Consider the following 15,068-nt stretch of genomic DNA (forward strand, 5'->3'; position numbering starts at 1 on the left):
GTAGTCTTGCAGTGTTCCTCTAGGGACACCCATCGTACTTTCAGAGAATCCAACTAACTTCTTGTAGAATAAGACAGAAAAAACTGCTATTTTATTTTCTTCTGGATCACAGCCACCTTTCTTTCTTTTCTCTTCTGTTTTACTTTTAATCATTTTATCTTGAATGAAATTTAACAGAAAAAAAAAGAACTTCAGTTCACCTACTGTTCTGACAGGATTAAACAACGTCAGAAATAACACAGTTTTGGGTATTAAGCTTGACTTCAACCTTTAAATATGCTGTTTACACAGCTTTTACAAGCATAGCCCACTTTTGGACACCTTGGTACGGCATGCCGAATTTACCCTGGGTATTGTGGCCGAACATGGGAGTTCACTATCCCACAGGATGAAAAAATACTAACAGCAAACTGGTGAAGATGACACGTCTCAGAAGTTGCCAAAAACAGGCAAATAATAGGAGAATACTATGTGAGTTTACAACGCGAGTTTTCTAGTATTCGTAATTAGGCGTAGGCTTTCAGACAAATTTGAACAAAATTCCAGAGTTAATCACCATAAAACCTGATCCAATCTGAAATTTTTGGTAAAAGTATTAATTAAGGCAGACTTTTTTTAAAAATACACTGCAATCTGTCAGAGCGTTTATAATCTACCAGAAGCCCCATAGGTTTTTGTATTGAAACTGTTTGCTTTGGCTAGACGTGGGCCAGTCTCCCCTTTACCAATATTAATATTTAATTTTTGCCAAACTGTAAACTTTCGAGTTGAGTTCTTAGAAGAAGCTGTTATCTAACCATAATGTGATTTGTGTCAAATCGCTTTTGTGGTGTTTATGTTTTCTGGAAATTAGAAGTAGGATAGTGGGTCTCTTATGTTATACTGTTGCAGGAAAAGTAGAACATGGAAAATGTTAAAGGCCGAGTTTTAGTGAAATATAGAATGACTAGTTTCTAAAGACCTATATTAAAAGGACCTCGAGAAGTATTAGTAAGATCCCTCCCCCCTCCATCACAGAAGCGGCTGCCCCCCCCCCCCTACACAAGATGCTGCCTACGCCCATGATAATGACTCCTCCATAACATTGTTAATCCTTTCGTTTAGTTCATTATCACCTGATAATTTATGTAAAAAACCGGAAGTCACTGGACTATTCACGAACTCGAGGGTGTCACCAATAGTCATGCTACACGTAGGCATTTGTATGCTCTCATGGAATATTTTGCAATTAATGGTGGATTTTCTGAACTCTGATACTTGATCCCCTAGTGTAGTAATAATTGCTTCGTTGTTTTTAAGTCCTCTTGTAATTTAGTGATTTTTGATTTAAGGGTCACTTGATTGTTTTCTAGATTGTAGAGTTCATCTTCCATAAGAAGGCGGTGGGAATTATGGGAGTTGATATTTTTACTTATTTTTTTAATTTCCTGATCACATTCTTGGATTATATTGTTACCAATTTTCTGGTCATTGAGAAATATGTCAACTTGTTTTTTTTTTTTTTTTCACATCTTCTATGGCTACTTCATGGTCTAAATTCTTCTCTAACTAAGAATTGTATTTAGCTCAGAGATCAGCCAGCTGTTTGATATGTTTAACACAGTCATCACAAGGGGGGACTTGGGAAGCTTGATTTTTTTAAACTGATTTTAGGGTTGTAGGTTTTGTGACAGACTTGGGTGTAGAGCGTGGTTTATAACCAGGGGGTAGAGAAAGTGGTGTTAAAGGCGGTTCAGGGTCGTCATTCAAAGAACGAGGAACTGGCAGTTTAAACATAACCGCTCACCACATTGTTTTCTCTCCTCAATAGAAGTACCTGCACACCAGAAGCGCATCCAGGACTTTTGTTTGGGGGGGGTACATAAAAAACCTCAAATAACGCATACAAAATTTGTTTTATGTCCATTTTTGTTACGTTTTTACGAGTCAAACAAACATTTCGGGGGGGGGGAGGGTTCAAACCGGATAGCCCCCCCTGGATACGGCCTTGCTGCACACTCTGGATGAAACCACTGTTGACACAGACTGCACTGCACTGTTCCACTAGCGGCACGAAGTCTGCACTCTGGGCATGTGAACTTCATGGGCCTTGACATAAAAGTTCGAACAAAATATAGTTCGAAACTGGTCAATAACTGAATTTGGGATTATAATAACTTCCGAAACGGGTTTCAAAAATTTAACCCAGCATAGGTGTTTACAGGTCAAATGCCAGAAAGAGACTGAATAGCAACTATGATAGCATATTTGTTAAAAATTCTGTATTCACATTATTTCCAAGCTGCTGCAAATTATTGTTAAAATCTTCCGTTAGCATACACAGCTTTGTACGTGCCCCTAATTTCTGACAAAGATTCTCAAAATGCTGAGACGTTTCTGAGGGGTTAGGACGCCACCACTTTTTTTCACGTGGATGATCTAAAGGACGGAGCTTAATATACTGTAAATAATTTGTCAAAGTGAGGGGTCCTGGGTCATGGGACTAAACTTCTGTAACAACATAATAACTATAGCATCCTTTGGGTCTGAGTCCTATAAAAGTTCGGTAAGGTAGTTCAAATTTAGTCTTTCAATATTGGTCATTAGAAATTTATGAGAATTAAAACGACTTGAGGAACTCGACATTTGATGAATTTGAGTATTTCATGGGTAAGGTTAAAATTTTAACACTGGGACCTTGGAATGGCAGAGTTGAGGGTTGAAACATTTAGGTTGTGGAGATGTGGAGAAAAGGACAAGAATAGGGATGGGGAGCAATCACGATGGTGGTCATGGTTTTCATTTGACAGCAAGGGAGAACAGGAGTATGCTTTTTTCTTTTATTTACAGGGTGCCTCAAAAAGAACGCCAGATTTGCTTTTACTATAACCAAATTTATTTATTTATTTGAAAGAAGCAAGAAAAAAACATCAGTCTCTTCAGACCATGTTGCAATTACGCTTGAAACACAATATCGGGCATATGCCCGCTCCGCTCCTGCTAGCCCTTCCGGCACTTATTCTGTCCATGGAATTATACACCTGAGAAAATTTGCCTAATTTTCGATAAAGAGGGGAAACACATCTAGAATGTCACAGAATCCTAATGAAAATCGCACCATCTTATTCAGCATAACAGAGAAGCCTACTCGAGGGGTTTCAACCTCTCATATGCAAAAATGGTTCTGGTCTGTTGCCAGCAAGTATTTTGATCTGGTAATACCAATTTTGGGGTTTATCCTGGCATAGGTCTTTACCTTTATTTTTATAATAAGTTCTGGCAGATTTTCTAATTTTTTTTTTCTAAGTATTTTCTTAAATTATTTGCTTCCTCTATTTTACCTCTTTTGAATAAGTTCAATTTTTTCCGGATTAACATTGTAATGCGATCATTTATATAGGGTTTATTATTAGAGCATTTTCTAAGCTTTTTTTCTGGAAAATGAGCCATATAATTGTCATTCAGTTTTTTGTGGAAAGTAAGGATTTTGTCATCAAGATTATTCAGATCAAAAATGTCGGACCAACATTCCTTAGACAACCAAGAGCCTAATGAAAAAAGACCCGAATCACTGAGGGGACGGTAAGATCCGCTTGCGGTTGCGAACGAGTGTAGAAAAGACGAGGAAGGGGATAAAATGAGACAGTAATGGTAGCTACCACCTAATGGAGGCAGGGCTTGGGGAGGACTGTAAAACTTGTTCATATTAGAACAAATGACATCAAGGGATGTCATTTGTATTCTTCTTAGAGGTTCTTCTCGGAGAGAAGATCTCGGAGAGAATAATCGGAGAGGTTCTTGACATCTTGTCAGATGTCAAGGGACGTATTTCCTCTTGTTGTCTGAATTTCAACTAATTGCTTAATATTAAGACAAGTACAAATAGAGTCCATCTTGAGGTCATTTGCATCACCTAGCAAAAATATACCAGCGTTTGGATCCTTGGATAAAACAACGTCAGCACCAGTCTGGAAATACTGTATAAATTTACGTTTTTGGTCGATATTTTGGTTTGGGGAATAATAAAAAACTGCTGCTACTATTATGTTAAAAGGACGAGGGAGAGCCTTTGGCCTTCGACTAAGCCAGAGGATTTCATCCTACTCGGATAGGTTAGGAGTGGAAATTATTTTCGACTGAAGGTTATTTTGAGCAAAGAACAAAATACCTCCCCCTTTTTTACCGAGAGGGTGGTCAGAAGGGCAAAGCTTAATTAGCTGGGAGTAATTTTTTCTTTTAAGAAGTTCAGGGTTATGTGTCTGAACCTATGTTAAAGCTATGACGTCAATACTTTGAATTTCAGTTATGCCCTCGAGTTCAGTTAGTTTTTCGAAGTTTAGGCTCTCGGCATTGGTAAGTAGGAACTTAGGAAACTTGAACCGATTAGCATACCGAGATATTTTTTCCGTTGGGGGCTGGGGGTTAAGGGACGGGTTTTTAGCACTATTTATAAGTTTCGGGGTAGGGACAACGACTCTTGGGGCTGGTGATATGAGATTTTGATATGGAGAAGTAGGGACTTCTGGGTGGGTTGGAGCAAGGATGGTTTGGGAGAATGGGGCCACATCTTTTAAACCTGGGTCACTCTAGTCTGATAATATTTGGGAGGGAAATAAGACGGTTGTATTTTTAGGGGGATCAACTTGGTGAGGTAAAGGGGAGGGGGAATAGAATAGGGACAGGGCTGGTTGTTGATTGGCTGTTGATGAAAATGGATAGGTGGGGGAGGAGGAGGGAGGGGAAGTAGATTTTTGGGAGGAATATGAGTAGGGGGGTTTGAGTATGGTCCGAATTGAGTAAAGTGGTTGTGGGGGTTGGGTTGACTGGGCACGCGTAAGTACTTGGGGCGGAGGATTGTTTCGAGGGATGGAAACTTGAGGTATACTGCTCTGTATCGAGTATGCAAGGGGATAAGACGGAAAATCGAATACAACACGAACTAGGGGAGTGGGGTCATGAATGATTTTGGCGTCACCCTAAAAAATGTTGGGTTTTAAACCCACGCTCCAACCCTGAAGATGTATGTGAAAAAGTACATCACTTGTAAATACAAGATAAAACAGAACACAGATCAACATGGTCAAAAATACACTTATCAGACACACAGACTCTCGTAATAAAATGACGACAAATATGTAGAAACTTGCAGAAACCATTATCAAAATGATTGCAGATCACATTTTCCTTTCTGCTTATTTTTACATTATTTCCCTTTTATCCATCACTTTCGTAATTTTTTCAAAAATAATAACAGTGTCGTCGTCTGGTAATGACTCTTCCATAACATTGTTAATCCTTCTGTTTAGTTCATTATCACCTGATAATTTTAAAAAACCGGAAGTCACTGGACTATTCACGAACTCAAGGATGTCACCAGTAGTCATGCTACACCTAGGTATTTGTATGCTCTCATGGGACATTTTGCAATTAATGGTGGATTTGCTGAACTCTGATAATTGATCCCCTAGTGTAGTAATAATTGTTTTGTTGTTTTTTAAGACCTCTTGTAATTTGGCGATTTTTGATTTAAGGGTCACTTGATTGTTTTCTAGATTGTAGAGTTCATCTTCCATAAGAAGGTGGTGGGAATTATGGGAGTTGATATTTTCACTTAATTTTTTTAATTTCCGGATCACATTCATGGAGTATATCGTTACCAATTTTTTCGTCATTGAGAAATATGTCAACTTTTTTTTTTTTTCAAATCTTATAAAGCTACTTCATGGTCTAAATTCTTCTCTAACTAAGAATTGTATTTAGCTCGAAGATCAACAACCTGTTTGATATGTTTAACACAGTCAACACAAGGGGGGGCTTGGGAAGCTTGATTTTTTTAGACTGATTTTAGGGTTGTAGGTTTTGTGACAGACTTGGGTGTAGAGCGTGATTTAGAACCAGGGGGTAGAGAAAGTGGTGTTAAAGGCGGTTCTGGGTCATCATTCAAAGAACGGGGGAACTGGCAGTTTAAACATAACCACTCAACACATTGTTTCCTCTCCTCAATAGAAATGCCTGCACACTTTGGATGAAACCGCTGTTGACACCGACTGCACTGCAATGTTCCACTAGCGGCACGAAGTCTGCATTCTGGGCATGTAAACTTCATGGGCCTTGACATAATTAAATAAAAAAAACAAGTTTTTTAAACTGAAAGTAAGGAGCGACAATAAAACATAAAAAGAACAGAAAATAATACCTATATGAAAGGGACGGTCCCCTCCCCAACGCCTCTCTCTTTACGCTAAAGTTTTTTATTGTTTTAAAAAAATAAAGTTTTGAGAAAGAGTAAAACTTTAGCGTAAAGAGAGAGGCGTTGAGGAGGGGACAGCCCCTTTAATATACGGAATAATTTCTGGTAGTTTTAAGTTTTATTGTCGCTCCTTACTTTCAGTTTAAAAAACTTGTTTGTTTTATTTAATTTTTGAACTTTTTCGAATAAATGCAGGTTTTGATCTTGGCTCACCGTACATGAATAATTAAAACAAAATTTTCATATTAATTTACTTCTATTTAGTTAAATGGCTTTCTCGAAACTTGTTTAATTATATTTACGAACGTTTTTATTAGTAATAAATATACGTAACTTACGAATTAACTTACGTAACGAACTTCTATATTCATATATTTTTAATTTGTTCATTAGGGGGTTCGCCCTCTAGTTAATACCTTTCTCTTTAAGCGAAAGTTTGAATTTTGCTCCAATTCTTTAAAAATGACCGCTTAATCACAAAGGCCGTTAATTAGAATAAATAGCTCTTATGAAAGTACTAAAAAATCTTTTGCTTAAAGAGCGAGGTATTGACTACGGGGTGAACCCAATCATATATGTAATATTTTCTGTTCGTTTGAAGTTTCGATGTTGCTGCTATTGCAGTTGAAATAGTTGTTTTTTGATATTAAATTTCTGATCTTGCTTTAAATAATGCTGGGAAGTCCGGTGTCCCCTTCATAACAATGTCCCTTCCCCCATGAAAACTTCCTTCATGGAAAGATCCTCCCACATAACCCCCGACCCACCCCCCCCCCACTACCAGGAAAAATCTCCCCTGAAAACGTCTGTATACTTCCCAATAACCAATACTATATGTTAACATTGGGTAAAGCTCATAGCTTTCAGTCATCCCCCCGAGCACTTAGGTGAATTAAGTCATCCTACAAGATATGATTATAATGGTTTCGAACATGCTTAACAAAATGGCTCTCTCAAAATATTTATCGGGTGAATTTGGGAAAACAATGAGTGTGGGAGGAGGCCCAGTTGCCCTCCAATTTTTTGGGTCACTTAAAAAGGGCACTATAACTTTTAATTTCCATTCCAATGAGCCCTCCCACGATATTCTAGGACAACTGGGTCGATACGATCACCCCTGGGAAAAAAAAACAAACAACTAAACACGCATTCGTGATCTTTCTTCAGGCAAAAAATGCAAAATTTCACATTTTTGTCGAAAGGAACTTGAAACCTCTACAGTAGTGTGCTCTGATACGCTGAATATGATGATGTGATTTTCATTAAGGTTTTATAACTTTCTATATATTTTTTCTATATATTTAAGGTTCTATATATTTTTTCGAATATCAGCCAAATTTTCTCAGGCGCCTAACTTTTGATGGGTACAATTAAACTTATATATTTGAAATGAGCATTAAAATCTGATTCTTCTGATGTATCTATTTGTATCAAAATACCGTTTTCTAGAGTTTCGGTTACCATTGAGCCGGGTTGCTCCTTACTTACAGTTCGTTACCACGAACTGTTTGATAGTTCGAACAAAATATAGTTCGAGACTGGTCAATGACTGAATTTGGGATTATAATAACTTCCAAAACGGGTTTCAAAAATTTAACCCAGCATAGGTGTTTATAGGTCAAATGCCGGAAAGAGACTGAATGGCAACTATGATAGCATAGTTGTTAAAAATTCTGTATTCACATTATTTCCAAGCTGCTGCAAATTATAGTTAAAATCTCCCGTTAGCATACACAGCTTTGTACGTGTCCCTAATTTCTGACAAAGATTCTCAAAATTGCTGAGACGTTTCTGAGGGGTTAGGACACCACCACTTTTTTTTCACGTGGATGATCTAAAGGACGGAGCTTAATATACTGTAAATAATTTGACAAAGTGAGGGATCCTGGGTCATGGGACTGAACTTCTGTAACAGCATAATAACTATAACATCCATTGGGTCTGAGCCCGATAAAAGTTTGATAAGCTAGTCCAAATTTAGTCTTTCAATATTGGTCATTAGAAATTTATGAGAATTAAAAAGACGTGAGAAACGCGAAATTTGATGAATTTGAGTATTTCATGGGAAAGGTTACAATTTTAACACTGGGACCTTGGAATGGCAGAGTTGAGGGTTGAAACATTTAGGTTGTGGAGATGTGGAGAAAAGGACAGGGATAGGGATGGAGAGCAATCACGATGGTGATCATGGTTTTCATTTGACAGCAAGGGAGAACAGGACTATGCTTTTTTCTTTTATTTACAGGGTGCCCCAAAACGAACGCCAAATTTGATTTTACTAGAAACCGAATTTATTTATTTATTTGGAAGAAGCAAAAAAAAAAATCAGTCTCTTCAGACCATATTGCAAATACGCTTGAAACACAATATGGGGCATATGCCCCCTCCGCTCCTGCTAGTCCTTTCGGCACTTATTCTGTCCATGGAATTATACACCTGAGAAAATTTGCCTACTTTTCGATAAAGAGGGGAAACACCTCTAGAATGTCACAGAATCCTAATGAAAATCGCACCGTCATATTCAGCATAACAGAGAAACCCACTCGAGAGGTTTCAAGCTCTCATCTGCAAAAATGTGGAATTTTGTGTTTTTTTTTTTTTGCCAAAATCAGAAAATTTTTTTCTGGCAAATTCTTCTGGCAAAAAAAAACAAAATTCCACAGTTTTGCAGATGGGAGCTTGAAACCTATAATATTCTCTGATATGCTGAATATGATGGTGTGATTTTCATTAAGATTCCTTGACTTTTGGGGTTTGTTTCCCCTTTACTCGAAAATCAAGCAAATTTTCTCAGACATTTAACTTTGTGGACAGAATAAGTGCCTGTAGGGCTAGTATGGGGTGATCCTATGCCCAATGATACGTTTCATGTTTAATTGAAACATCCCCTGAAGAGACTGGTGTATTTTGTTTGCTTGTTTCAAACAAATAAATTAGATTTATAGTAGATTCAAATCCGACGTTCTTTTTTGGGGCTCCCTGTTTTGTTTTTGCTTTTTTTGGGGGGGGGGGGCAGGAGGGCTCATATTGAACCAATTGTCCTTGAAGATTGGGAGAGGGCTCATTGGAACAGAAATTACAAGTTCCAGTGCTCTTTTTAAGCGACCAAAAATAGTGAAGGGTGGCTAGCCCCCCTCTCACTCCCCCTTTTTTCCTCCAGATCAAAATTTTGAGATACCCATTTGGTTTATCAGATTTGAAAGGTTTAATAACTATGCCTCTGGGTATGACATGACCCCTCACAGCCCCTGGGAAAGGGTTGTAAGTTATTCAATTTGCTCATTGTTCACTTGTTGTATTTGTTATTGCGAAATATACGGAAATTTTTCGGGCTAGGGAATTTTCTGTGGGGGGGGGTTCCATGTTCAGGAAAGTTTCCTTGGGGAACTTCTGCATGAGAAATTGTACGCGGTGGAAGAAGGGATCTCCTGGAATAATTTGAAAAATGCTCAGAAACTAAATTTAAAAGAAAGTTTTTTCAACTAAAAGTAAGAAGCAACATTAAAACTTAAAAAGAACAGAAATTATCCTGTATGTGAGGGGGGATGCCCCTTCTTGTCCTCCCACTTTTTACGCTAAAAATGGACAGTTTGACTTTCTATCCCAATTCCTTAAAAAAATTTTCCTGTAACACAAGGGCTGTTGATTTTGAATGAAAGGGTTTTCATAGAACTCTAAGACTTCAGCGTAAAACGCGAGGGTTGAGGAAGGGACAGCTTCCCTCATATACGGAATAATTTAAGTATATTTTTCTTACTTTTCTCTTCAAGTTCGTTATGCTTTGCATAGGTTTGGGATAGAATAAAAGCATGGCTTTTCAATGACAGACTAACTCTGTAATAACTGTTTCAGGCAGTTGTATGTTATATAGTGTATAATAAGCAATCATATGTACATGCAAGCAGAAAGTAGAATATGTACAAGGATTTGCAGGAATGAATAGGCTGAAATGCTCCAAAGGTGTTATTTGTGTCTTTAGAGGTAATTTCATTTAAAATATTTGCAGGTAATTAAACAGTAGAGTAAGCTGTATCACTAATTGATGTTTGCCACCGTTACGTGTTAATATGTGGGTTTATCCAAAGTTTAATAATGAACGTATAGGTAAAACTAAAGTTAAAATGAGCATATCTATGAAAAGCTATGGTATTCTCCTATCTAATACTCGACACCAATTGAAAACTACAAAGTATTTAATGAAAAAAAGTAAGAAAAAGTGTGTTTATTCAACTTTTATGAAACTATACCTTTTTTCTCGTGTGATTTCAACACAGGGAAATGAATGGACACAGTCAAAGTTGGTATATCTTAGAAAAGCCAAGATTTCATTATAAGTAGGGTTGTGTTTTATCCCCACTTATATGGATGATTTTATGATCTGTGGCGATTTTGATGGATTCCAGTACATCAGGAACATTAGAGGTATAAAGTTGAGATTTTCATGGAATACTGAGGGGGAAGTTAAACTAAATCAAAACACTCTATGGATAGTTAGGTTGTCAAAAGGGTTTATGTAGAATATCTCAAAAATGACTTAACTTGAAATGTTCAGGCAGTGTTGAGGGAATGTCGAACTCAATAAAAGACTTTATCTGCATCCAGGCTGTCAAAATGACATCTTTAGCCATAAAATGTCCAGATCAAAGCATTAAAGAATAAATGAGACCTAAACGAAGAGCATCCATTAGATAGTAATGGTATTCAGTCTTTTCTCATTGACTCACCTGCTCTCAGATTTTCATCAGTTCAGCCAACCATGTACCAGATTAAGGGAAAAGGATATAGTAATGTACCAGATATCTTGTTTTTATTAAGACGCGACGAAATCTAGTCTGTGGAATATCTCAGGGCAATGACATTATATTCGGGAACTTGTTGAATTAGCAGTGCAACAAAACAAGGAAAGTAGAATATACTCATAAATATCTAAATCTGTCTGAGAATAAGATATATTTCTGGTTCTTTCTTTGGATTTTTTGCAGTCCTAATTAAGCTGCTTCTCCATTGTTCTTGTCAATCCTCTGGAAGATTCCGCAGACGATATTCTGTATGCATTAGACTCTTAACAAAAAAAGATACAATGTACGTTAGTATAGCCATTTCTCTTAATCTAGTAAATGATTTGCTGAGCTGATGAAAATCTGAGAGCAGGTAAGAGCCAGTGAGAACAGACAGAATACCACCATTGTTTAGATGGGTCCTTTAAAGTAGTTGTGTATTTGTTTATTTATTTATCTTTTTTTACAGAAACCATGGAACATCTTAGAAAAATTCTGGAAGCTGAAGATTCTTTAGAGAGTAAAGCCTCCAAGATTCTAATCTGGCTTGATGTTGGTCGTTCAAAAATTGATGGGCAGTCGTCTTGTCTTCTTACTAATTGGATTGAGAGGACAGCTCTGTCAAATTTACCAGTTGAAATAGTTATTGAAGTCGTCGAGGCGCTTTTGACCAAGGAGAAGGACCAATCATCAACTGAATATATAAAACTTTTTGAGATGTTACATGAAAATTTGTTTTGCTCTTTAGATAGCGAAGGTGATGTTAAGAATTATATTAAATATTTAAGATCATTTCAAAGCATTTTATCAGCAATGCTAGTAGACAAAGAAACTATTCCCTTTTTTATTAAAGTGATATCTCTTAATGTGAAAAATTTAGAAAGCCCACCTCTAAAAGAAGACTGTAAACTATTTCCCAAGTTTGTCGTAACTAATATCAGTTACGTGAGCTTTTTAATTCTAAAGATTGGCTCTGAAATTCATGACATTTTGCCCCGTCTTTTAAGCTGCTTGAAATTCTACCTTTTTCTTGGTTTAATGCCTCTAAATTACCCAGTTCCTTTGCTTAGAAGCTCTGTCGTTTCTATAGACTTGGAGGGTGATAAGAGAAGTGCAGGACAGAAACAAACAGTATGGCAAAGAAAGCAAACCACGCCTCGAAAGCAGAAAATATTCGAAGTTGATAATCGTCCAGTTTTATGCTCTTTTGAAACCAGTGACTCAGAAATATCGGAAACCGAAAGTAAGTCACTGAAGAGTATATTAGCTGATTCACGAGTTGCTTGTATACGATGCTTGATAAATGTTTTTCATTCAGTTACATATTCTTTGCTAGTTCCATACTGGTGTCACTTTTTAGCTGATGAGTCAGCTGTATTTGAAAGACCTAAGCTGACTTCGAGTTTAGTGTGGTTTGCTGGGAAAGATCATGATTCACGTGTACGAAAGGCAGCATATTATGTCATATCTCTTATATTGGTAAGAGGATCCATTGTTTGGAAGTCAGCTGAGCGTTTTGCCACTAAGTCCTTTACAAGTTTTTCATCTATGCTAGCCTCTTATGCTTTGACCATGAGAAAATATATATTGCAGTTTCTCTCTGTTGAGAAATCAGACTATACACGTATTGCGGGTATAAAGTGTTTAACAGATTACGTTTCAGTAATGCCACATAAGAAGCTACCTGATGATAATGTGTGTAGCATTTTGAAGGTTTGCTCTAAATTTCTAGAGCACAGATGTGTGAGTATACGGGTTACAACACTGGTTTTATTTAGAACTGCTCTTACTATTGAAGACCTTAATATCAACTCAGTTTTAAGCGAAATACCCGACTTAAAGGAAATCTTCCCAGTTAACAGTCAAAGTGAATCTGGTTGTGATGACACGCTTGAGGTCGATAGTGAAGATTTTGATAACCCAGTCTTTATACATGAAATTGATAGTGCTTCTCATAATGTCTGCTGGCTGTCTACTTATGCAATATTTATGCTGGAAAGATATACAAGACTCAATAAGTCTTCTCATAATTGTGCTGTTGAATGTGCTTTGATTCTTGGAGAATTGTGTAAAACTAGGTTTCACTTGGTTGAAAATCAAGTTTCAATCATTTTTAACAGCCTGAAAAACTATTTTGCCTCATCATTGGATCCCACTGTGCAAACGCGTGCAATTAAATCAATTGGCAAAATATTTGCAGCTGTTTCACAAAGATTCCCTCATATTAAAGTAGATCCTGAGAAACATAGAGAAGAAACTTCTGGCTTCTGGGTAGAATTTATCCAAAACGTATTATTCAGAGTCGTGGGCTCACAACAACCTTTAGTGGAAGCTGAAGCTATAACTACCCTAATATTCATTGGTTCAGAATTTGTCGAGATGCTGCCATCTAGACAAAAAATAATGTGTGAAACACTTCTGCTTGAATCTACTTCTAGTGAATATTATCAAGTTCGTTCTTCAGCTGTGCGTGTTATTGGAACATGGACATCTTTTAAGAGCTTAGAAGACGAAGTTCTCTTTTTCTTGGATTCTTGTGATGCTATAATTAAATTATCATTTGATATAAAATGTGCTGAAAATACTGTATGGGCACTTTCAGCAGTGACTGACAAGCTCTCTGTGTTTAAGAGCACTGGCGAAATTCCTAGTAACTTGCCTCTTCATTTACTTAATGCTTCTACTAGTGTATTTCATAAATTCAAGCCGTATCGTATTCACGCAGTCAGAGCTTTGGGAAATTCGTGTTCTCATCTATGTGAGGAAGATATTATAAAAAACAAAGAAAGCATTGATAAAACAATTAATATAATTCGGGAGGCGATTGTGAATGGCCCAAATGACAAGCTACGTTGGAACGCTTGCTATTCTGCTGGAAGGCTGTTTACAAACTCACTACTCCTCTCTAGGTCAATTGAAATTATTCTGCCTGCTTTGTTGCAAGCCATTGAAACTTCAAAAAACTTCAAGATCAGAATTCAAGCTTCTAATGCGTTATTGAACATTACATCATGGAAAGATTTTGGTCCATTCTGGGCGACCACTTGGAGGATTTTACTTGTATCATGCTCTTCCGGAACTGAATTTTGCCCCAATAATGAAATTACTCAGTTGAACAATTACCTCAAATCTGCAACCTCTGTCATTGAGCACCTTTCAAGTCTTATTGATTGTGAAAAATCTCTTGAGATGATTTCAAGTATTTTGCTTGATAATGCAGAGTCAGCAGTCATTGGACTTGATCGTTGCTGTGAAAGGAGTGCATCCCTCCCTAATTCCGTACTTAATTTTGAAAATTGTTACCCTGAAGCTGTCAAGTGTCTCAAATTGATTTGTTGTTGTGGATGAATAACTGTGAGCTCTTCTGTGTTCCAGAAGGAAATAAATTGACAAGTATTCCAATTTGGGATCTTCGTAAGGTTTTTAATAGTCGATTTAACCTTATTGGAATTTTGAGAGTGGGACGAAATATTTCGCAATCAGAAAGCAATGGCAACAGTAATGATTAAGGGAACTGTACGTGTTATGTGGAGTCTTGTACTAATATAAACATATATAAACTGTGGTTTGTGCATTCACTGGAAGCTTGTTTTAAGGGTAGGGCACAAAATATTTGTTGATTAAGCTCTTTTTTTTGGAAATTAGCCAAAGATTCGGAAACTCATAAGTCTAGTCTTTATAAAAGAGGATTCCAATAGCATCTAAATGCTTTCGATTTAGTCATAACACTACTACTTGTCAAATGTTTTGGATTCAGTAACCATGCTTTGCTTGAACGGTGTTGTTGAGCACCATTATGCTCAAAGCTAGATATGGTTGAATAGACATTTTTCAATGGAGGAATAAATTCTTTTCAATAAAAAGTGAATGACAGTAATGACTTTGAGAAGGAGAGAAGGGGTAGTATCACTTTTGTTTTTGAACCCTGATTAGCTTTGTCTTATAATTTTTTGCTGCTTTTGTTTTTATGAATATTAAAAAACACACTCCTTGAAATAAAAATCCCTGTCAGTAGCGTGCAAATGAAAAAGATTCGCATTTTGGCCAGGATTTTTCATTGA

General features: G+C 36.9%; 1 protein-coding gene across 4 annotated transcripts in view; it reads left to right on the plus strand.

The window, feature by feature from the left end:
* LOC148956278 (HEAT repeat-containing protein 6) overlaps positions 1-14,581 on the plus strand; it is a 54,969-nt gene extending 40,388 nt beyond the window's left edge. For all 4 annotated transcript variants that reach the window (XM_089101614.1, XM_089101689.1, XM_089101796.1 and 1 more), the window contains exon 2: positions 11,477-14,581. In XM_089101614.1, the coding sequence (XP_088957740.1) occupies positions 11,482-14,355 (2,874 nt within the window). In that variant the 5' untranslated portion in view covers positions 11,477-11,481 and the 3' untranslated portion in view covers positions 14,356-14,581. The remainder of the gene's footprint in view (positions 1-11,476) is intronic.
* Positions 14,582-15,068: the final 487 nt, after the last annotated feature.

This window comes from Artemia sp. Qi Xiang Cuo, chromosome 1, assembly GCF_049724085.1.
Source record: "Artemia sp. Qi Xiang Cuo chromosome 1, ASM4972408v1, whole genome shotgun sequence".
Lineage (NCBI taxonomy): Eukaryota > Metazoa > Arthropoda > Branchiopoda > Anostraca > Artemiidae > Artemia > Artemia sp. Qi Xiang Cuo.